This window comes from Coregonus clupeaformis, chromosome 36 (genome assembly GCF_020615455.1).
Source record: "Coregonus clupeaformis isolate EN_2021a chromosome 36, ASM2061545v1, whole genome shotgun sequence".
Lineage (NCBI taxonomy): Eukaryota > Metazoa > Chordata > Actinopteri > Salmoniformes > Salmonidae > Coregonus > Coregonus clupeaformis.
Genome location: NC_059227.1, coordinates 12131027 through 12156849, shown reverse-complemented (window position 1 = coordinate 12156849; position 25823 = coordinate 12131027). Strand labels below are relative to the sequence as shown.

General features: G+C 41.0%; 1 protein-coding gene across 1 annotated transcript in view; it reads right to left on the bottom strand.

The window, feature by feature from the left end:
* Nucleotides 1–2626: 2626 nt before the first annotated feature.
* LOC121552384 (sphingosine-1-phosphate phosphatase 1) overlaps nt 2627–25823 on the bottom strand; it is a 32604-nt gene continuing 9407 nt past the window's right edge. The window contains exons 2-3 of the mRNA XM_041865270.2: nt 18316–18405; nt 2627–3231 (exon numbers count right to left, since the gene is read on the bottom strand). Coding sequence (XP_041721204.1) covers nt 2680–3231; nt 18316–18405 — 642 coding nt within the window. The 3' untranslated portion in view covers nt 2627–2679. The remainder of the gene's footprint in view (nt 3232–18315; nt 18406–25823) is intronic.

Below are 25823 nucleotides of genomic sequence, written 5' to 3'. Positions count from 1 at the left end.
CAACAATTCTGTTGCAAAACATTTTACAACAGAAACCGTTTACTCCAAATGGAAACCGCTTTGCAACAAAAACTAGTTTCAATTGGACAAATTCAGGTAGGCCCCGCCCCGTTTCTTTCCGTTTGGTTCTTAAACTGTAAATGGTTTGTGTTGCAAGACGCAATGAACTCAGGATTTCTTAAAACGCTACTAACGGGAGATTACATGCACCTATGTCCAAAATCACCTTGATTGCAAACAAAAAACTCACAAGAATAAACCAGCAGGGCCCGGTTTCCCAAAAGCATCTTAAGGCTAAGTTAATCGTTAGAACCTTCGTAGGAGCATCGTTAAATTTGAGCTGTTTTCAAAAACCCTTGTTACTAAAGTTGCACTTGAAAATGCTCGTTATATGCCGACTGCTTTGTTGTTAGATGTATTTTTTGCCCTTTATACACAGGTCACTGCTAAACAGAATCAATATGTTTATCTGTCTTTGTGACCGCCGATAACTTCAGAACGACGTTGACTACAAAGTTGCCAATGTCTTTACAATTGTTACAAACAAGCGAATTATAAAAATATGCTTAAAATGAAAACAGATGGCTGCATTAAAATATAAATACAGTATAGGCTATAGGCAGAAAATAGGCTACCGACAGTAGCCTACAATTAGAAAAATGTAACTCAATTGGTTGAACACGGAACTGATTTCATTATGATTGAAATATTATAGATATATTATAGGTTCTGGGAATGGAAGTGAACATTTTTCCTGTTTTGAGAACGTACATTTTTAGTTTGCAGGGAGGCTCAGAACGTTTTACTGTGGTTTCCTGCAAGTTTTCCTGGGAGGTTTTATTAACGTTCTGAGAACGGTAATTATAGGTTATTTGAAGGTAATTAAATAACGTTCTGAGAACATGTTTCAATAAGACTTTTAAGAACACTGCTATCATATATATATATATATATATATATACAGTGGGGAAAAAAAGTATTTAGTCAGCCACGAATTGTGCAAGTTCTCCCACTTAAAAAGATGAGAGAGGCCTGTAATTTTCATCATAGGTACACGTCAACTATTACAGACAAAATGAGGAAAAAAAATCCAGAAAATCACATTGTAGGATTTTTTATGAATTTATTTGCAAATTATGGTGGAAAATAAGTATTTGGTCAATAACAAAAGTTTCTCAATACTTTGTTATATACCCTTTGTTGGCAATGACACAGGTCAAACGTTTTCTGTAAGTCTTCACAAGGTTTTCACACACTGTTGCTGGTATTTTGGCCCATTCCTCCATGCAGATCTCCTCTAGAGCAGTGATGTTTTGGGGCTGTCGCTGGACAACACAGACTTTCAACTCCCTCCAAAGATTTTCTATGGGGTTGAGATCTGGAGACTGGCTAGGCCACTCCAGGACCTTGAAATGCTTCTTACAAAGCCACTCCTTCGTTGCCCGTGCGGTGTGTTTGGGATCATTGTCATGCTGAAAGACCCAGCCACGTTTCATCTTCAATGCCCTTGCTGATGGAAGGAGGTTTTCACTCAAAATCTCACGATACATGGCCCCATTCATTCTTTCCTTTACACGGATCAGTCGTCCTGGTCCCTTTGCAGAAAAACAGCCCCAAAGCATGATGTTTCCACCCCCATGCTTCACAGTAGGTATGGTGTTCTTTGTCCTCCAAACACGACAAGTTGAGTTTTTACCAAAAAGTTCTATTTTGGTTTCATCTGACCATATGACATTCTCCCAATCCTCTTCTGGATCATCCAAATGCACTCTAGCAAACTTCAGACGGGCCTGGACATGTACTGGCTTATGCAGGGGGACACGTCTGGCACTGCAGGATTTGAGTCCCTGGCGGCGTAGTGTGTTACTGATGGTAGGCTTTGTTACTTTGGTCCCAGCTCTCTGCAGGTCATTCAGTAGGTCCCCCCGTGTGGTTCTGGGATTTTTGCTCACCGTTCTTATGATCATTTTGACCCCACAGGGTGAGATCTTGCGTGGAGCCCCAGATCGAGGGAGATTATCAGTGGTCTTGTATGTCTTCCATTTCCTAATAATTGCTCCCACAGTTGATTTCTTCAAACCAAGCTGCTTACCTATTGCAGATTCAGTCTTCCCAGCCTGGTGCAGGTCTACAATTTTGTTTCTGGTGTCCTTTGACAGCTCTTTGGTCTTGGCCATAGTGGAGTTTGGAGTGTGACTGTTTGAGGTTGTGGACAGGTGTCTTTTATACTGATAACAAGTTCAAACAGGTGCCATTAATACAGGTAACGAGTGGAGGACAGAGGAGCATCTTAAAGAAGAAGTTACAGGTCTGTGAGAGCCAGAAATCTTGCTTGTTTGTAGGTGACCAAATACTTATTTTCCACCATAATTTGCAAATAAATTCATAAAAAATCCTACAATGTGATTTTCTGGAAAAAAAATCTCAATTTGTCTGTCATTGTTGACCTGTACCTATGATGAAAATTACAGGCCTCTCTCATCTTTTTAAGTGGGAGAACTTGCACAATTGGTGGCTGACTAAATAAATTTTTTCCCCACTGTATATATATATACACACACTCTTTAGTCTCCTTCTTATCAACATTATAGGCATGTGGCCATGTCTGTGCTGTACATATTTACTGTTTAAGCACAAGGGGGAAAGGTTGATTAGCAGATGTGTGTATATCGAGTGTGCTCAGGAGAGGTTCAGGTAGCTGAAGAGGAGGGGAACCAGACAGACGCAGCTGAAGCTCACCGAGCCATAGACAATGTAGCGGTAAGATAGCTCAACTTCCATGTGCTGCCGTGCCTGCCGTACATCGCCAGCAGGCAGCCCAAACACCCGGCATGCCAGCGGAATGGTGGCTGCTTTCATTGCAGCCCGGGTGGCAAGCAGGACGACCACCCCAACCAGTAGGCGCAGCAGGGAGCGGGCCAGTAGGGCGGCACTCAGGGGTGGCAGTGCCAGGGGCAGGGTGGAAAGTGGTGGGTCGGCCAGCAGGCCCAGCTGGTGGTTGAGGTGGGAGGCCAGGGCAGCCCCGGCCCCAGTGCCCAGAGCCTGCGCTGTGTCACCCCGTGAGGTGCTCCATGAGTCCAGTGTGAAGGCCAGTAAGCCTAAGCCTACGTGCAGGATGACAATGACCAGCGGTGCATGGTGGCTCGTCAGGTAGAAACTGTCAATCTGGTCCAACGTTGATTGGAAGAGGGCCAGGATCAGCAGGCTGTATAGAAAGCCAATGATGACCTCCTGTAAGACAGAGACACATTGCAAAGGACATTAGGGCACTTCGAAACCAAAATACATGAAACACATGTCAACGCAGCAGTGTGGTGGGGAGAAATTAGGTAAAAAACACTACTACATCTTCAACTGGTTGATGGATACAATAGTAGGTCTATGTAGTTAGAAGGTGCTCTTTGGTAAAAGAAAGGAGGACCAAGGCACTCTTCATGGTTGTGGCTTTTCTGACGGATAGCAACCCAATGAAAGCGCCCTTATACTCTTAACACACACAGGTTCTATCATAATTTCACATCTACTACTACTATTAATCTGTGAGAAAAAAAATCCATGTTCAAATGACATAACAAAATAGTTCAAACACCATTTTACTCTACTTTGTATTTGGTGAGAGATTACTAGACATCAAAAGACTGAGGCAATATATTTAAATAGCTTCATTAGCCGTTCAATTGTCCCTTATCTTTCCCTCAATAAAGACATTAAGTAATCCCAAATTCAATGTAGGGATTTTAAACAGATTTGATCCCAAAACTTGAACTCAGCTCTCTAAGTAATCCACATCCCCCTCTTCAGTCAACTTTGGACTGATTGACTGACACACACATGCTGAAACAGGCCCCCGGCCGCTAGAGGGCCCCCGTGGACCATAGATTTCTGTATGGAGGTCAATGAGTGTCGAATTTGGTTAAAACATCTTTTCATTGCCAATGAGGCTTATTTGATCTAATAGAAGTTTCGTAATGGTTAGGTTGATACACTGAGTGTACAAAACATGCTCTTTCCATGACATAGACTGACTAAGTGAATCCAGGTGAAAGCTATGATCCCTTATTGATGTCACTTGTTAAATACACTTACATGCTGACCACACCGCACACATCGTGTGCGCGAGCGTAGCAAAATAAAATGTACACATACATGTTATTCAATCATTATGCGTGCGTCAACGAGCGTCTGCGTGGCCAGGCGCTAAAATAGAATTCGGTTCTATTTGTGACCATCAAAGCGCTGCAAGTCTTGCCTCTCCCATCTCCTCATTGGTTTTTAGGAGCATCTACCCACGTGGGTGATTGAAAGATGAACTGAGGTCTACACTCCAGTCCAGTTGGTTGTGGTAATGCACCATAAAGTTGGTTGCCAACCGCCATATAAAAGTCCAAAGAAGAAGCCTGAAGGAGGAGCGATTACTAGAAACAAACTTTTACCGTGTCGGAGTAGAGGAGCTTGTGCATTTCAGGTAAAATAACAACCCAATGTTTATATCCCAGGACAAATTAGCTAGCAACAGCAAGCTGGCTAGCTAAATTGCCATAACTGTTTAATGCTTTTAGACCGGTCTCCAAATTAATATAATTGGTTCAGAGTTTATTTTGACATTTCAACCTGCGTATCCTGATCGCGTCTGGTGTGGGGGAACAAAATCAACTTGCGCACGTGCGGTCTGGGTAGCATGTTAGAGTAGATGAAGCGGAGGAGACAGGTTAAAGAAGGATTTTTAAGCCTTGAGACATGGATCGTGCGTGCCATTCAGACGGTGAATGGGCAAGACAAAATATTCAAGTGCCTTTGAACGGGGTATGGTAGTAGGTGCCAGGAACTGCAAAGCTGCTGAGTTTTTCATGCTCAACAGTTTCCTGTGTGTATAAAGAATGGTCCGGACATCCAGCCAACTTGACACAGCTGTGGGATGCATTGGAGTCAACATGGACCAGCATCCCTGTGGAACACTTTTGACACCTTGTAGAGTCCATGCTCCGACGAATTGAGGCTGTTCTGAGGGCAAAGGGGTGTTCTTAATGTTTTGTACACTCAGTGTACGTGGCATTTCGGCAACTTAACCAAAAACAACTTTATATCAGAGTTGTGCCTGTTTTCATAGAGATAAATAAAGGACTCATCATGGATATAACCCATTTTAGCATGGACATTGCCATTGTCAGCTTCCACCATTTTAAAGTAGTCAACTGGGTGGGGATTATGAGTTGGGAGCAATCAGCCAATGAAGAAGAAAATTGACTGGTTTAAAATGGAGATATGCTCAATGGCGCTGCCCATGCTGTCACAGATGCTATAATGGCACAGATACAAAGATGAGTCCTCTATCTCTATGGCCTATTGTTCACACGTGTATCTGCAGTCTCATTGGTTAGAATGGTCCCACCTGATCTCGCCTCCTCCCGCCTGCCTTCCACCTTTTGATGTATTTCCATTGTTACAGCGGTCACTTTAATATCTTGTCAATATAATAGACAATCCCCCCTCCGGCTCTGTGGCCAACACAGAATATCAGTGATGAGCGTCGCTGTGATATAGTGAGGAGAGGGCCCGTTCAGATATCATATCAACTTCCCACAGAACAACGATCATCCCCCTCGCCATTTTACAAAAGAGAGTTATTGGATGAAAATGAAGAAAATATTAGGTGGTCGTGGCTGCTGTTCTCACATTCCTCAGATTCAGTGTTTTGTTTCTGATGCATTTTATTTGGCATGCGAGATAATCTCACAGGGGGTGGCTTTAACATGTGGGAGTGACTCTCTGACACTGCAGGGACATGAGCACTCCATTACGTGGACGTAATGGTGTGACATAATGGCAATAAAGCCAAATTCAAAAGATTCATCAAATAATTTCTACGCATTTGTTTTTCATACCCCCAGGCAGAGGTGGGACCAAGTCACTGTTATTCGAGTCACAAGCAAGTCTGAAATCATAAGGTCTGAGTCTCAAGTCGAGTCCCATGTAGAACTGGTCGAGACTCGAGTCAAGTCCATGTCTTGCTTTGTAAGATCGAGTCGAGTCACGCGTTTTTCAAGTCAAGTAAAAAAGAAACTACATTCAATGTACGTGGTCCTCTGTAGCTCAATTGGTAGAGCATGGCGCTTGTAACGCCAGGGTAGTGGGTTCAATCCCCGGGACCACCCATACATAAAAATGTATGCACACATGACTAAGTCGCTTTGGATAAAAGCGTCTGCTAAATGGCATATTATTATTATTATTAACAGTTTGGAAATTATGGGAAAATGATTAGCCCAAAGGTGAGGACACAACAGTTCACCTGACAAGACTGAATTCAAACATTACACTGTTGACTTTCGGTGCATTCTACATTTACTGTATTTTTCGCAGAATGTTGATAACGAAATCTGAAAATACTCTGGATAGATTCTGTAACATAATAACAATACCGTAAAACTTCAATTAAACGCTGAGTCTCAAATAGCCACCTGTCCCTTTTAATAGCCGGGCAACGCCACACATTTCAGCAAATAAACGCTGGGTCAAAATGAATTGTTTACAAGGTTACCATGAGTTACCATGAATTGTTTATGAGGTTAATGTTTGATTTGTTACATTCAATAATTCAGTAATAACTTAAAAATTATGGCATTCATCCGTTTTTATCACCAGTAAGAAACTGCTAGCCATTGTCTGCTAAGAGCTGAGAACTGCTAGCTAACTGGAAAACACAAAAACAGTCAACCTCAGATCGCCCTCTAGTGGCAAAAGTAAGAAATGCCGAAAATGCACTGTCTGATGAAATAAATTATTCTGTCAAGGAAAAGTGTATTTTTTGTAAACTTTTTATTCAGGCATCTAAGACAAAATAAAGAAATTGATTAAAATACTGGAAGTGAATGCTAGATTTAAACAATTAACTATGCAAATTAGCAAAAGTTGTGTGCATTAAGGAAATAGACGCCTGGCTCAAATAGTAGCCTGTCACTAACAAGCGCCTGTTGTGTTCAATGATTTAAGCAAATAAACACCCAGGCTATTAATTTAAGTTTGACGGTATTCATGAAATATTTGGGGTATGTGCAACGTCAGAAAAACAATGACATTTGTTTGAGTGAGAGGTCTAACTGGAGTCTCCAAGTGGCCACACACCTCCTAAGTAATTCCAATGCACTTTTATGACTCAAGGAAAAAGCCTTCAACTATTAGGTCAGGGATCCAGACTAACATTTTCCCCTGGTGGAACAGGTGCAAGTAAGTTTTTCAGTTGGTGGCACCAGCCCATGATTTGGTAGCACAATAATTGTTTTCTTATAGTCACGCAAAACATTTTTTGGGAGATAATCTTTAAATCCATTCACATTGCTTTATAAAAAAATATATAAACTGGGTTGTCCGAGCCCTGAATGCTGATTGGCTGACAGCCGTGGTATATCAGACTGTATACCACGGGTATGACAAAACATGTATTTGTACTGCTCTAATTACGTTGGTAACCAGTTTATAATAGCAATAAGTCACCTCAAGGGTTTGCGGTATATGGCCAATATACGGCTAAGGGCTGTATCCAGGCACTCCACGTTGCGTCGTGCATAAGAACAGCCCTTAGCCGTGGTATATTGGCCATAAACCACACCCCCTCAGGCCTTATTGCTTAAATAGAGTACTGAGATGCGATTCAAGAAATACGTTGTTTCATCATCTTTTTATGTTGTGATTCAAAATATTTTTATGTGCAACCTAATCCAGTGATTGTCATGAATTTTGGGTTGACAATTAGGCTATTGTTGTTATATTTTCACTGTTCAAATACGGTTCCAGAATTTTCTGATTTGTTTTTGTTCAATAGAGATGAGTTTGCCTGCATGTGTATGTGCACCAAATCATTTCATAGGCTAATTTACTGCATTTGTGGTTCATTCACCAACTGAGTAAGTGGAAATTCAAAACACATTAGCTAGATTGCTAACTCTAAATATAATACCCACTGCTAATAGCCATGTTAATCTAACAGTACATTCTTTATGTCCCAAAAAACATTGCAGTTGTAGCCTACCGCCCAATGAGGCCTATGCAATCGCAATGTGTTTTCCCCGCAATAGGATTTTAAAATGTTATACAATCAGAACAACTTTTTTCCCAGAGCATTTATTTTCCCTGGGAAAGGAGAGTGCCTCGACACAGTAGCAGACCCCAGCGCAACAGGTAGCCTACACTTTTATTAAAGGAATCATGAGAATAGTGTACTTTACTGTTTGACCAAATCATAGATTTAGCGTCCTAAAAAATAGGAAGTCTTGAGTGAGGTGACCATGTAAAATGTGCAGCTCACACTGATGGGACCAATACATTTTTTTACTCGCACAGCCAAGTCAAAGGGTCGCAAAATGTGACTAAATGGTCGCAGTCTGGAGCCCTGTATTAGGTGCTTTTTTGAGCTCTCCTAACTATGACGTTGAGAAACTGAAGCAAGCCCATTTCAGGATTTCCGTTAAGGCCCGCACAGACTGCATGATTTTAGCCATCTTATGCAAAGATTTTGCAGTTCCAGTCAAAATGTCTACAGTGCCTTGCAAAAGTATTCATCCCCCTTGGCGTTTTTCCTATTTGTTGCATTACAACCTGTAATTTAAATGGATTTTAATTTGGATTTCATGTAATGGACATACACAAAATAGTCCAAATTGGTGAAGTGGAATGAAAAAAATAACTTGTTTCAAAAAATTCAAAAAAATAAACAACGGAAAAGTGATGCGTGCATATGTATTCACCCCCTTTGCTATGAAGCCCCTAAATAAGATCTGGTGCAACCAATTACCTTCAGAAGTTACATAATTAGTTAAATAAAGTCCACCTGTGTGCAATCTAAGTGTCACATGATCTGTCACATGATCTCAGTATATATACACCTGTTCTGAAAGGCCCCAGAGTCTGCAACACCACTAAGCAAGGGGCACCACCAAGCAAGCGGTACCATGAAGACGAAGGTGCTCTCCAAACAGGTCAGGGACAAAGTTGTGGAGAAGTACAGATCAGGGTTGGGTTATAAAAAAATATCTGAAACTTTGAACATCCCACGGAGCACCATTAAATCCATTATTTAAAAATTGAAAGAATATGGCACCACAACAAACCTGCCAAGAGAGGGCCACCCACAAAAACTCACGGACCAGGCAAGGAGGGCATTAATCAGAGGCAACAAAGAGACCAAAGATAACCCTGAAGGAGCTGCAAAGCTCCACAGCGGAGATTGGAGTATCTGTCCATAGGACCACTTTAAGCCGTACACTCCACAGTGCTGGGCTTTTCGGAAGAGTGGCCAGAAAAAAAGCCATTGCTTAAAGAAAAAAATAAGCAAACACGTTTGGTCTTCGCCAAAAGGCATGTGGGAGACTCCCCAAACATATGGAAGAAGGTACTCTGGTCAGATGATAATAAAATTGAGCTTTTTAGTCATCAAGGAAAACGCTATGTCTGGCGCAAACCCAACACCTCTCATCACCCCGAGAACACCATCATGGGGGTGGCAGCATCATGCTGTGGGGATGTTTTTAATCGGCGGGGACTGGGAAACTGGTCAGAATTGAAGGAATGATGGATGGCGCTAAATACAGGGAAATTCTTGAGGGAAACCTGTTTCAGTCTTCCTGAGATTTGAGACTGGGACAGCATACTGCTAAAGCAACACTCGAGTGGTTTAAGGGGAAACATTTAACTGTCTTGGAATGGCCTAGTCAAAGCCCAGACCTCAATCCAATTGTTTCACAATAAAAAATATTTTGCATCTTCAAAGTGGTAGGCATGTTGTGTAAATCAAATGATACAAACCCATTTTGAATAACAATCCATTTTAATTTCAGGTTGTAAGGCAACAAAATAGGAAAAATGCCAAGGGGGGTGAATGCTTTCGCAAGCCACTGTACATTGTTGGCAGATTCTTACGTTGTAAATGATTGTCCGATGTCTTGGCTCGTTCAGTGTGACAGGGTCTAGGTCTGCCGATTAAGTACCACTACGTGCGGTCATAGGCTCCGACAAAGTTCTGGCAGTGTCGATCCCGGTGACTGACCAATAGGAACACGGCCGGCACGGAGTGCGCATGAGTAGTCAGATTAATATAACAGTTTAATTTAAACGTTTACATACTATGCAAGAAGAACGATTTCCCTAATAATCTTGTTTACATGACATCTGAAATCAGGCTACGTGATACACCTACTACCATACCCCGTTGAAAAGGCACTTACATATTTTGTCTTACCAATTCACCCTCTGAATGGCACACATACACAATCCATGTCTCAATTGTCTCAAGGCTTAAAAATCCTTCTTTAACCTGTCTCTACACTGATTGAAGTGGATTTAACAAGTGACATCAATAAGGGATCATAGCTTTCACCTGGATTGACCTGGTCTGTCTGTCATGGAACGAGCAGTTGTTCTTAATGTTTTGTATATTCAGTGTATAAAGTTTGTTTTGTGAAAACTATTTCTAAGATGCATACTTTCAGTTTTTCCGAACTCACTTGGGAGGCTTGCGCTGCTGGTGCTGGCACCTGCGCAGATCAAATACACAGCTGCCAATCGCAGAATGTGACAACAGAACTGAAGCAAATTGTACAATTTGGCAAGGTTGAGATCAAGATTTAAATTTGGTAAAATCGCACAGTGTGACATGTAATAATCGTCAAAGACTGAATCCGATGTTGATATAGAAATTAAAATATATACAGGTTAAAAGTAATGACTAAATGTTCCACCCTTAAATATAGTTGTGAAATGTTCTTGTTTTAAGTATGATTAGTACTTGCTTAGTAGTGACTAATTATTATACTCCAAAACTGTGTGAGATGTGTTAGAATCTACTACCTGGTAATGTGGGAGTATAGGACCAGTAAAGATTATGACATTGTGTTACAATTTAGCAATGTGAGTAGGAGTTAGACCGGACGGCGAAGAAGAAGGAGAACTGTTAAACATGGTGCAGAATATTGTGAGAATGGTGATAAGAACATGTATGTGTGTGTGTGTGTATGTATGTGTGTGTGTGAACTGATGGTCAGGAGAGCAGTTTTAAAGTGGAAAACTACATCCCGCCTAGAGTGGGGTGGGATTTTCGTATGACTTGTGCGTATAAAAATATTGAACGACCATTTTGTGACAGAATTCTCAATGAATAAAGATCTCTGACTATTGCAACTGGGAGCTCTGTCCGTTTCTTGATCCAAAAGCCTTGCAACCTTTTGGGAGACGCACAGAGACACTGAAATAGTTTGTTAAATAATTCTCATAACAGATGTACAGCGTGAGAAGGCCTTTAGGAAAATGAGGCGCCAGACAACGTGACAGGGAATATTTTAATTTACTGGTCATTTGAGAAACGTACCCAAACCATATGCATTGGGTGCGTAATCCATCAGGGTGTCCCCCCACGGTGCTCAGAATGACAGAAATCACATTTAGATTATGGTAATCTTAACAGAAAATGTTCCTCCTGTAATGAAGCAGCCAATAAAACGTCATTTTCAAACATTTGCCAAAATGCAATTACCGGGAAAACACCATTCTAAACAGCGCACCTGATGCGAGCGGTTTCATACAGTGCATTCAGAAAGTATTCAGGCCCCTTCACTTTTTCCACATTTTGTTAAGTTACAGCCTTATTCTAAAATGGATTAAATAAAATGTTTCCCTCATCAATCTACACACAATACCCCATAATGACAAAGCAAAAACTGGTTTGTAGAAATGTTTGCAAAAAAGAAACTGAAATACCTTATTTACATAAGTATTCCAACCCTTTGCTATGAGACTCGAAATTGAGCTCAGGTGCATCCTGTTTCATTTGATCATCCTTGAGATGTTTCTACAACTTGATTGGATTCCACCTGTGGTAAATTCAATTGATTGGACATGATTTGGAAAGGCACACACAAGATTTTCTGGTCTGATGAAACCACGGTTGAACACTTTGGCCTGAATGCCAAGTGTCACATCTGGAGGAAACCTGGCAACATCCCTACGGTGAAGCATGGTGGTGGCAGCATCATGCTGTGGGGATGTTTTTCAGCGGCAGGGACTGGGAGACTAGTCAGGATCGAGGGAAAGATGAACAGAGCAAAGCACAGAGAGATCGTTGATGAAAACCTGCTCCAGAGCACTCAGACTGGGACGAAGGTTCACCTTCCAACAAGACAACGACCTTAAGCACACAGCCAAGACAATGCAGGAGTGGCTTTGGGACAAGTCTCTGAATGTCCTTGAGTGGCCCAGCCAGAGTCCGGACTTGAACCCATTTGAACATCTCTGGAGAGACCTGAAAATAGCTGTGCAGCAGCACTCCCCATCCAACATGACAGAGCTTGAGAGGATCTGCAGAGAAGAATGGGAGAAACTCCCCAAATACAGGTGTGCCAAGCTTGTAGCGTCATATCCAAGAAGACTTGAGGCTGTAATCGCTGCCAAAGTTGTGTCAAAGTACTGAGTAAAGGGTCTGAATACTTATGTAAATATGATATCAGATTTTTATTTTTAATAAATTAGCAAGCATTTCTAAAAACCTGTTTTTGCTTTGTCATTATGGGGTATTGTGTGTAGATTAATGACGCGGGAAAACCCCCCCCAAATGTAATAAATTTTAGAATAAGGCTGTAACGTAACAAAATGTGGAGAAAGTGACGGGGTCTGAATACATTCTGACTGCACTGTAGCTGTATTCAGTTAATTTTTATCCTAAAAAACTCTTGCCGATGACATACCATTAACATTATGCAGCTCCCACCATGCTTGATAATATGAAGAGTCTGTTATGTGTTGTGTTGGATTTGCCTCAAATGCTTTGTATTCAGGAGAAAAAGTGCATTTCTTTAACACATGTTTTGCAGTATGACTTAAGTGCCTTGTTGCAAACAGGATGCATGTTTTGGAATATTTGTATTCTGTAGAGGTTTCCTTCTTTTCACTCTGTCTTTTAGGTTAGTATTGCGAAGTAACTACAATGTTGTTGATCCATCCTCAGTTTTAGCCCATCACAGCCATTAAACTCTAACATTGGCCTCATGATGAAATCCCTGAGCAGTTTCCTTCCTCCATCAAATCGGTGCCCTTCCTTCCGTGGCATTGAAAAACCTCCCTGGTCTTTGTCGTTGAATCTGTGCTTGAAATTCACTACTCGATTGAGGGACCTTACAGATAATTGTAAGTGTGGGATACAGAGATGGGGTAGTCATTCAAAAATAATCTTAACCACTATTATTGAACACTGAATGTGTCCATTGAACTTATTATGCGATTTGTTAAGCACATTTTTACTCCTGAATTTATTTAGGCTTGTCATAAGGGGTTGAATACTTATTGACTCAAGACATTTTAGCTTTAACTTTTCTATTAATAAAAAAAAAAATACTAACAAAATTCCACTTTGACATTACAGAGTATTGTGCGTAGATCAGTGATACAAACTTTAATAAATGTTTTATTCAGGCTGTAACAACAATGTGAAAAAGTAAAGGGGTGTGAATAATTTGAAGGTACTGTATACAAAGACCTGTCAATAGAAAAATGAAATGAAATGCAGCTAGTTCGGTGTCTTTCCAGCTTCTGTCTGGAGTGATTGTGTCAGCTGTGTAGTTGGCTAGCTAGCAGGGGGTCATCTGGTCATTCATTCCATTTTTGTTTGCCATAGCAACCTGCCCAATCGAACTAATGACCAGTGAACCTTGGCTGGAAACAATACAATGGAATGAATGACCAGATGGATTGGGTAGCAACCTCGGGACTATATATCCTCGTGGAAGGATGAAATAGTATGAATAAATGAATCAAAATAACGTGCAATGAAAATATGTCAATCATTATTTCAATATGTTGGTAACCCGTTGTATAAAAGTGATAATGCCCCCGAAGCTGTGGTTTGGAGGATATATTGGCACGGTTTGCCGGCCCAAGACTTATAACACCTGTGCCAATATATCCTCCAAATCACGGCTTCTCTGGCATTATCAGTTAATTATATACATTATTAGCTTGCTGGCAAACGTCCTCGTCAACCGATTGATCATATAACCAGTTGGCAGCACCAATCTAAATAATTTGAGCAAAACGTGAGAAATTGTCATGCAATGAAGAGCGAGGGAACAGAGATGCAGCTGCGCTCTATCCAATTGTAGCAGTAGGATCAACCTATAGCCCGCCCATTTCTTTATAGACAGCATAACTAGCCAATTTAGTCATTTAGAGCACGCAGCACCTCAGACTTGTTTGACGACAAGAGAAAGATGCGTGCTGGCAGCTGAAAATACATTTTTTTTCTTCTCCAGATCACAAATAATAATAAAAAAACACATTATAATTGTATCTGGAAAATTCCCCATATACATTATGATACTTGTTTTATCCGAGTACTCGGCACACCCATAATCACCTGACAATAATGAACTTCATGATCACCAGACAATAATGAACTTCATGCTACAAATGAATTGGTGCATTTCCATTACAGAAAATATTTTTGCGTGAGAAACTAAATGTTGGGGCAAAGGCTTGTGAAACAGAGGCACTACTACATGATTTAGCCAAGGCCTAGCCTCAGTAATTCAACTTAAATACACTTTTTATTGCGCATCTTATCAAGCTGTAGAGCTTTTCAGGACAAGTTCAAGGTTCTTACAGATAAGCGTTAACATTGTGCAAGTGCCATGTCATGATGGTGGTAAAAAGGAAAAGAAAATGGCCCAGATAAGACAGCCAACGTGGTGAGGTTGGCCAATAACTGAACTCTTCCCTCTTTACCGTTGGAAAGACATGCATGTGCACACACACACACACACACACACACTTGAATGGGTTAAGCATGAACTCCACTGAACAATTTGGTGTGCACAAGGACCTTCATTTTTACTTCAGAAGTCAAAATGTCACTAGATGGGCTGATTTTGAATAATCGGAAATACTACTGACAAAGAGCCGAATGATCCACCTCACTGAAAAGACTCAAAATGCCCATCCCTTATTTTAACCTTCGGTGCTAGGACCCCTAATGATGAAAAACAGAAGTATTATAACATGTTTTAAAATGGTTGTAGTCAATAACCTAGGCCTACCTAATCGTATCTCTGTACATTTATAGACTACGACAAGCTGCAGGAGCAGAAGAGGTCCGCTGTAGCTCAGTTGGTAGAGCATGGCGCTTGCAACGCCAGGGTTGTGGGTTCGTTTCCCACGGGGGCAGTATGAAAATGTAAGTCGCTCTGGATAAGAGCGTCTGTTTAATGACTAAAAATGTAAAAAATGTGTGTGTGTAGCAGGCATGTGAGTTTGCTGTCACTCAGTTAGAAATCGGCATCAACGTTTCATCTTCTTTTCCTACCCTCATACCGCTTGTTAGACATTATACACATTATTAGCTTGTTAGACATTATACACATTATTAGCTTGTTAGACATTACACACATTATTACCTTGTTAGACATTATACACATTATTAGCTTGTTAGACATTACACACATTATTAGCTTGTTAGACATTACACACATGATTAGCTTGTTAGACATTACACACATGATTAGCTTGTTAGACATTACACACATGATTAGCTTGTTAGACATTACACACATGATTAGCTTGTTAGACATTACACACATGATTAGCTTGTTAGACATTACACACATGATTAGCTTGTTAGACATTACACACATGATTAGCTTGTTAGACATTACACACATTATTAGCTTGTTAGACATTATACACATTATTAGCTTGTTAGACATTATACACATTATTAGCTTGCTCGCCAACTGATTCAGTTGGCAGCACCAATCTAAATGATCGGAGCAAAACATGCGAGGAGAACTGACTGGAGAAATTGTCATGCAATGAATAGCGAGTGAACCGAGATGAAGCTGCACTCTATCCAATCTTAGCATTAGGATCAACCGACAGCCTGCCCATTTCTTTACAGACAGCAGAACTAGCCAATTGAGTCGTTTAGAGCATGAAGCACCAGACTTGTTTGAATGACATGAGAAAGAATGCAACAAACTGCATTTCCATTAAACAAAATGTGTTTTAGTGAGAAACTAAATGTTGGGGCAAAGGCTTGTGAAACAGAGGCACTACTACATGATTCAGGCCTAGCCTAGGAAATGTAACAAACTTTTTATTGAGCATCTTATCAAGCTGTAGAGCAGGGGTAGGCAACTAGATTCAGCCATGGGCAAATTTTTGTCAGAGCGGATGGTCGGGAGGCCGGAACATAATTATAATAATTCGTACCCTGCAAATTGACCACAACTAAGAGATAGTTATTTTCAAATACAATCATTTCATGCCTCGATTATATTGAGACATGATCATGTCTCTTTAAAAAATATATTTTGGGGTATACTTGGTGAACAGATTTCCTAAATTAAAGTAATTTATAGCTGAATTCCTGGTGATTTTTGGACCAAAAACTAAAATCCTATAATGTTGTTATTTATATATTATTAAAAAAATTTTTGGGGGAATCATGTCAGACTCCCCGATCTGCAGGTTGAACATTGTGAGATTGTAGACGCCTAAATTGATAGTGCAGTTTGTTAAGGCAATTTTACACCTACCTAGCTACTTCACATGCTGATATTGACTTTGGTATTATTGTGTGTAGTTAGAGCCACCCCATACAGAGAGCATTGCATTGTGGGTTTTGTAGTCGACTTGAGTTGCAACAGATTTCCACAACGATTTTCACATGTTGCTACCAACGTTATTATAACGACAAAATGAAACATTTGTTCACAAAAAATATTGTTCTGACAGTGTTATTTAACACTGTAAATTATAGTAATGAGTGGTTTTGGGTGGATTTTTCCTCTAAATGTAAAACTAATAATGACTGAATAATCCATGTTTTCTGGGAATGCTATAAGGTTCGGAAGTTGTGGGCGGGGCTGGAAAGTTGGCTGTCGGAAGTATTACAATGTAAAGTTACTTTTAATCTTTCTGTCTGCATATTTCAAGACATGGCATATGGGGGTGTAGTGAGATACCTGATGGGTTGGATAATAATATAATAATAATATAATATGCCATTTAGCAGACGCTTTTATCCAAAGCGACTTACAGTCATGCGTGCATAAATTTTTTTTTTGTGTATGGGTGGTCCCGGGGCTCGAACCCACTACCTTGGCGTTACAAGCGCCGTGCTCTACCAGCTGAGCTACAGAGGACCACAAGATGATTCTCTTCATCACTCATCTTGAAAAAACAGATACTAAAAACTTGGCCATCATTAACACCATGGAAAAATCTAATGATTTATTATTTAAATATTCAAGTGTGTGGGCTACGGAGAGAAACAAAATGGTGTCGTTTCAGGCCATGTGGCAGGTGTGATGTCGTTGATGTTTGTATGATGTTGTCGTGTGTATGTTTTGTATTGTTTATAAAAGACAATAAAATCGTACAAAAAAATTAATAAATATATAGAAATCAAGACTGCATGCGACTCTGTAGAAGGACTTGCTTTTTGTTTCTTCTGTTCCCTGTGTCAATTACACACGCTGCGCTGTTCATCAGTCACAATTTGACAATTTATAATATTGTCAACCATCAGACTGTCAATTTAATCTGGTCTTAAGTCTACATCTATATGTGTAAAATTAGCTTCGATGTAGTTTAGGTGTAGTTTTGATGGGTCATTATCAGCTGGGTAGGCAACTGTTGGGTGAAGGAGGGGCGGGGGGGGGAATAAAATGTCCTCCTAAAACTACTTATAACACAAATTAAGTTAGTGATAGACATTCTAACAACGTCAGTGTGTTAAATATACGTATTTAGGAAAAGTCAAGGGGGGCATGAATTTAAAATGGCCGAGATATATACAAAAAATATCTATTCACATGACATTCAAAAGACGATGTAAACTCCTGTAAACGTCCAACTACTGGAAAAGCGAGTCAGGTACAGGGCTTTTCTTTCCTGAAGCGGCAGTGTGTATTTTGAGCCCGACTTGAATATGCACTGAGGCAAATGGACAGAGGGTAGTCTACATTTGTGTCTGATTCTGTGTGGTGGTTATAATAATAATACGTTAGTTTATAAAGTGCCCAAAGCACTACAAACACAGTATGAAAAACCTATTAACATAGAGATCCTATTATAGAATAAAGTGTTTCAATGAAGGCATGGCAAGATGGAAAACACGAGGTGAAACTATCGTGAAACGGAGCATGGATTCGGTTTGGATTGCAGGTTAAACCTTGAATGTCTTCAACAACAAATGTACAAACATTTCTTAGAATGCATGTTTTTCACCCTCATATTTCAAGAAAGGTTCTTCTTTGGTCTAAAATACAATTGACTTACCAGGACAGAGTGCATGCCCATGTAGACTCTGCTTACACAGACCAGGAAACTCCAGCAGATGGCCACACTCAAGCCAAACAGGAAAGGGTACTGTGAGCAAGGACAACAAAAGGGGAAACAGAGGAGGGGGGTTACTATAGTTCACATTAATGATTTAAAAGGTTTACCTATACATATCATTAGCTGTGCTTAACAAGCTGAATACCAATCAGTCACATTTACAGTGTTCTATCTCAAGTGTGTAAAAGCTATTCAATTACAGTCCTGGAGGGCCACAGCAGTAGGCCTATTGGTTGTTCATTATGGGTTTGATTCCCACGGGGGGCCAGTAAAAAAATAAAAAAATGTATTCACTAACTGTAAGTCGCTCTGGATAAGAGCGTCTGCTAAATGACTAAAAATGTAAAATGTAATCCTTCATTAGGTTAGGCAATTCATTAAATCAGGGTCCGATTCAAACCCAGTGTCCGCTCTGGAGCGTGAAGTCACGAGCTCTGCTGGTCGGCTACTGAGTAGCAACCTAGCGGTGCCAAAAGCCCTGGTCTGCCCTAGAAAGAAAGCCTATGTACATTTCAATCGGCCAATTGCTGTTTTAGGCTCTAAAATTAATTTATCATGATCAAGTTCGATCTCCACAGTGAATTCTTTCAAAGTTCTCTACCAATCGAGATTTAATTAAATAGTGATCCATTCTGACTACTACATTTGTCGTCACACAGGACCACGTGCTGACACAGACCAATCACAGGCCAGCAGGCTACGAAGAGGCTTTCAGGCAGGATGAAAACGACTACATCGACCATGATCCTTTGCTAGTTACGGCTATTTTCACCATGATCCTTAGCAATTTTTGGGTGCCATTTAGCAATATGGCGCGCTTCAAATTCAAATACTTCCAGCTTCACGCGACATCAGGAGTTTTACATAGGAATACGTGGATGACGTCAGCGTTATCACTATCTACTGGTTTTAATGTCCATGGTGAAACCCGGTAAGAGAACTATCAGGCCAATCAAGGAAAGTAATTTATTGACCAATTAGACTAATTACAAGGAAGAAAAGAAAACAAGTTGTACAATGCCTTCGAGGGTCAGGATTGAATAGCCCTGTTGTCAAAAATGTACAGTAATGAGACACTTTCCAAGTATCAGAATAGGCCTACGCAAAATAAAGTGATGATTAACAATGAACCATGCATTTTAATGCCATATACATTGCAGCTTTTCCCCAAGAGGTCTTTGCTTTTGTCTCTGTTCCCCTTCAAAAAAAACATCCTGAATTTAGTCATCAATAATTTAGTGATGTGGTATAGATTAATAGGCAGAGCCCCAATGTAATCTATAGAAAGATTATTTGGCAGACGGATGTTAATATGTTTGACATTTGTATATAAAATGATTACAGAAAGTTAAAAGTTGTGATGTTTGTAACATTAAGATATTTATTTTGAGTCTGGTTAGGGATAGATCTAAATGGTCCAAAATAGGGGAGGGTTGTCCAACTTTTTTTGGCCAAAGGGGAGGTTTGTGTGTTTATTTTTATTTTTGGGGTGGGGGGGGGTTTGGGGGGGTTGTGCGTTTTTCCCCTGGTTTACATTTGCTCTTCTGCTCATATTTTCCCTATAAACAATGGCTTGACTTACTTTTGATATTACCCTAATAAAGTTTTTGAAACGTTTGTGAAGGTTTGGTATGGTGTGGCTATTATTAAGCTTTACCTTCTGCAGGCCTATGATTTGAAGGCAGTGCGCACCGGTGCTCCAACTGACTGACAGTTGAACTTGAGGTGAGGAAGAACGTTTTAAAACCTACCAGTTACTCCTACAATATATTGCTTCTCTTCATACAAAAATATTCAGACCGAAAGTTAACGAATTACCCTCCTTCTGTACGTATATACAGTGCATTCGGAAACTATTCAGACCCCTTGACTTTTTCCACATTTTGTTACGTTAATGCCTTATTCTATAATTGATTCCATTGTCCCCCCTCATCTACACACAATACCCCATAATGACAAAGCAAAAACAGGCTTTTAGAATTTTTTGCAAATCTATTAAAATAAAAAACTGAACTATCACATTTACATAAGCATTCAGACCCTTTACTCAGTACCTTCTTGAAGCACCTTTGGCAGCGATTACAGCCTCGATTCTTCTTGGGTATGACGCTACAAGCTTGGCACACCTGTATTTGGGGAGTTTCTCCCATTCTTCTCTGCAGATCCTCTCAAGCTCTGTCAGGTTGGATGGGGAGTGTCGCTGCACAGCTATTTTCAGGTCTTTCCAGAGATGTTCGATCGGGTTCAAGTCCGGACTCTGGCTGGGCTCTCAAGGACATTCAGAGACTTGTCCCGAAGCCACTCCTGCGTTGTCTTGGCTGTGTGCTTAGGGTCATTGTCCTTTTGGAAAGGTGAACCTTCGCCCCAGTCTGAGGTCCTGAGCTCTCTGGAGCATCTATCTGTACTTTGCTCCGTTCATCTTTCCCTCGATCGTCTCCCAGTCCCTGCCTCTGAAAAATATCCCCACAGCATGATGCTGCCACCACCATAGGGATGGTGCCAGGTTTCCTTCAGACGTGACGCTTGGCATTCAGGCCAAAGAGTTCAATCTTGGTTTCATCAGACCAGAGAATCTTGTTTCTCATCGTCTGAGAGCCCTTTAGCAAACTCCAAGCGGGCTGTCATATGCTTTTTAAATGAGGAGTGGCTTCCGTCTGGCCACTCTACCATAAAGGCCTGATTGGTGGAGTGCTGCAGAGATGGTTGTCCTTCTGGAAAGTTCTCCCATCTCCACAGAGGAACTCTGGAGCTCTGTCAGAGTGACCATCAGGTTCTTGGTCACCTCCCTGACAAAGGCCCTTCTTCCCCGATTGCTCAGTTTGGCAGGGCGGCCAGCTCTAGGAAGAGTCTTGGTGGGTCCATACTTCTTCCATTTAAGAATGATGGAGCCCACTGTGTTCTTGGGGACCTTCAATGCTGCAGACATTTTTGATACCATTCCCCAGATCTGTGCCTCGACACGATCCTGTCTCGGAGCTCTACGGACAATTCTGTCCAGCTCATGGCTTGGTTTTTGCTCTGACATGCACTGTCAACTGTGGGACCTTATGTAGACAGGTGTGTGCACCTTTCCAAATCATGTCCAATCAATTGAATATACCACAGGTGGACTCCAATCAAGTTGTAGAAACATCTCAAGGATGATCAATGGTAACAGGATGCTCCTGTGCTCAATTTCGAGTCTCATAGCAAAGGGTCTGAATACTTATGTAAATAAGGATTCTAAAAACCTGTTTTTGCTTTGTCATTATGGGGCATTTTGTGTAGATTGATGAGGAAATGTTTCTATTTAATTCATTTTAGAATAAGGCTGTAACGTAACAAAATGTGGAAAAAGGTAAGGGCAGTACTTTCCGAATGCACTATGTATGTATGTTAAAATAGGAATATCATACAGTGAACACCTAAGCCCTGATACATTTAGTGCTCAAAATCTGACAGCTGAATCGTGAGATGGACAATTATTGTTTTAGGAAATTAGCCTTAAACCCCCCTCAAAAAAAATTGCCTATAAAAGTTTTGCATATGCTACACATCGAAACAAGGAATAGTGTTTTTGTAATTTGATATAGGTTGTTTTTAAGGACACGTAAATGTGGCTCATTTGGCCAACATCCCTCATTTATTGAGGTGCTGGCTGCGGCTGGTTGGATCTGAATGCATATGGATGTCCATTCAATTTCTCAAATGTCTGGAAAATTACATTTTCTGAAGGAAACTCTGAAGATTTTAGACTACTCACATTAAAATCTGTCGCCAATTGGATGGAAACTTAGCTATAGACACCATAAAGACTCTGGCAAATGTGCTAGTCCAGTGTCCCTTTGATTATGCCTGCACATCATGGTTCACCAGCAGCCCCAAACATCTAAAGAATAAGCTACCTGCCAAACAAGCTTGTAAGAATTGTACTTATACTCCCCCCTTAAACTCATCTGGAGGTTGAGCATCTCAACCTCTGTAATGTGTCTATCTATGTAATTGTATATGTATTTATGTAAAATATAGGGACCACAATGGAAATAAGTCCGACTTCATTGCGCAATCCCATTCACTTAAAAAAATCTTTGTGATATATATGTATATATATTTTACTGACATTTATTTTATTTTATCAATCAATCAATCCAAACTGTGCAGCAACCATTTGATGAATGGAAAGAGACATCTGTTACAAAACACCAAAAAGTTGAATGACATTCGGAGATTGTCAAGCCAAGCCTTCAATACAAGGTAGGGAGAGATGTATTTTCGAGATTGACATAGTCTATTTATTGTGGTGTTGAAAACGCAAACCATGATATTGAAGTGCCCAAAGTCGGTATGCTTTGTTTATTGGTTGTGTAGTGCATTGGCACAGAAACCTATCGGTGGAAAATTTGTTCCATACAATTTATATAATTATGGCATCAAAATGTTGAAAATCAGATTCCCCCCTAGCTGATCATTGTCTGCAGCCGGCTCTGATCGTAGTGTAATGAAACAGGCAGGGAGAGTGAGCTCATCTGTGGTGGTCGGTGAACCCTCAACCTTCTGGCCCGTAGGCCTGCGTGGCATCGACTGTGCCACAAAAGCATGCTGAAGTGGCAAAGTCGATATCCACGTTTATAAACACAGGGTCGCTATAGTTACTGTTATTTGTGGTCGTAAACATTATTTTGAGTTAATTCTAAGACCCCCAGTACATTTGTCTGTCCCTTAGTGGTATGGTTTTTACTGCAGGGGCAGCAGTGGTCAAGAATCAGGTCAATAGATGTAGGGGTCATGTAGGCCTAGATCAGGGATGGGCAACTCCAGTCCTAGGGGGCCGGAGTGGTGTCACACTGTTTCTCAATTCCTAGCAGCTTATTAAACTAATTTCATTCTAAACTGAAGATCATGGTTAGTTGATTATTGCAGTGTTAGCTGGGGCTGGGGCAAAAGTGTGACACCAATCAGGCCCCCAAGGACTGGAGTTGCCCATTCCTGGCCTAGATGATACTGAAACAGGCCTACTGTAAATCAGAATACGAAGCAAAAGTCTTGCTATATTTCGACCAAATAGGCTAAGCAAATTGCATCCATTTCTGTGCTGATCGGTCAACCGAACTGATAATATAGAACCATAAAAATGGAGAGGAGTAGAAGGCCTTATTCTGTTGAATGCCATTGACAATGTCATGAGTAAAATGTAATGTGTGGGGCCAGAATTTGACAGAAGCCTGCTCAACCCATCACACGGACTAGGCTACCGTTCACCCAAAACTGCAGGGAGATGCTAACTTCTCTTCGCTGGATCAACACTCTTTAAACCTGCTGAACTGAGTCTGGCTCAATTACACAAGAGATAAGAGAGAGAACAGGCTGTTTCATTATCACAGTCATGTATTGGTTCTGAGATTAGCCACTTTTTCTTTTCCCATTAAGAGGGGATCACAACACATCTCTCCTGATATGACTGAGCCAGTAAGACTGCTTGCTAGCATATGGGGGAGGACTGTCGGGGCAAATGTACAAGCAGTAAGCCTACAGCACTGAACAGCAGGCTATTGTGCAATATGTAAGCAGCCACAAATGTTTCACTCTGTTTTCACTGGATAATTCGATACTTTGCACGACCAAACTACTGAACTGGAAATCAGTCATTTTTAATGAAAGGAGGCAAGGCAAGGGTGTTGAGCTAGGCCTAAGCAATGTTTAAAGGTGACAGGTTTCCCTTTCTTTATACAACATCTTAGTACATCATGAAATGATATGCAATAACATTTTGGTCAGAATAGATTTTGGATCATTAATATAACACTAAGAGAGGCATGATCAAATGTCAACATGCTCCTTTGGAATATTTGGATAATTCCATAAATCTGAAAGGGTTCAAAGTTATGATTGAATTGCACAACTTCACACATCTCTGAGCTCACATGCTCGATATTGTAATGTTGAGACCACAATCTGAACTATTTCACGTTTTACATTTGATCCAGTCCGGAAATAAACCGGTGCCTGGATGTTTAAGTAGTTTTCACTTTTCACTTGCGCTGCACAGTGACAACTGTCGGCAGTCAGTCACATTTTTGCAGCAAAATGAGAAGACAGACACTGTTTTCCATATACAGTGAGGGAAAAAAGTATTTGATCCCCTGCTAATTTTGTACGTTTACCCACTGACAAAGACATGATCAGTCTATAATTTTAATGGTAGGTTTATTTGAACAGTGAGAGACAGAATAACAACAAAGAAATCCAGAAAAACGCATGTCAAAAATGTTACAAATTGATTTGCATTTTAATGAGGGAAATAAGTATTTCACCCCTCTGCAAAACATGACTTAGTACTTGGTGGCAAAACCCTTGTTGGCAATCAGAGGTCAGACGTTTCTTGTAGTTGGCCACCAGGTTAGCTCACATCTCAGGAGGGATTTTGTTCCACTCCTCTTTGCAGATCTTCTCCAAGTCATTAAGGTTTTGAGGCTGACGTTTGGCAACTCGAACCTTCAGCTCCCTCCACAGATTTTCTATTGGATTAAGGTCTGGAGACTGGCTAGGCCACTCCAGGACCTTCATGTGCTTCTTCTTGAGCCACTCCTTTGTTGCCTTGGCCATGTGTTTTGGGTCATTGTCATGCTGGAATACCCATCCACGACCCATTTTCAATGCCCTGGCTGAGGGAAGGAGGTTCTCACCCAAGATTTGACGGTACATGGCCCCGGCCATCGTCCCTTTGATGCGGTGAAGTTGTCCTGCCCACTTAGCAGAAAAACACCCCCAAAGCATAATGTTTCCACCTCCATGTTTGACGGTGGGGATGGTGTTCTTGGGGTCATAGGCAGCATTCCTCCTCCTCCAAACACGGTGAGTTGAGTTGATGCCAAAGAGCTCGATTTTGGTCTCATCTGACCACAACACTTTCACCCAGTTCTCCTCTGAATCATTCAGATGTTCATTGGCAAACTTCAGACGGCCCTGTATATGTGCTTTCTTGAGCAGGGGGACCTTGCGGGCGGTGCAGGATTTCAGTCCTTCACGGCGTAGTGTGTTACCAATTGTTTTCTTGGTGACTATGGTCCCAGCTGCCTTGAGATCATTGACAAGATCCTCCCGTGTAGTTATGGGCTGATTCCTCACCGTTCTCATGATCATTGCAACTCCACGAGGAGAGATCTTGCATGGAGCCCCAGGCCGAGGGAGATTGACAGTACTTTTGTGTTTCTTCCATTTGCGAATAATCGCACCAACTGTTGTCCCCTTCTCACCAAGCTGCTTGGCGATGGTCTTGTAGCCCATTCCAGCCTTGTTTAGGTCTACAATCTTGTCCCTGACATCCTTGTAGAGCTCTTTGGTCTTGGCCATGGTGGAGAGTTTGGAATCTGATTGATTGATTGCTTCTGTGGACAGATGTCTTTTATACAGGTAACAAGCTGAGATTAGGAGCACACACTTTAAGAGTGTGCTCCTAATCTCAGCTCGTT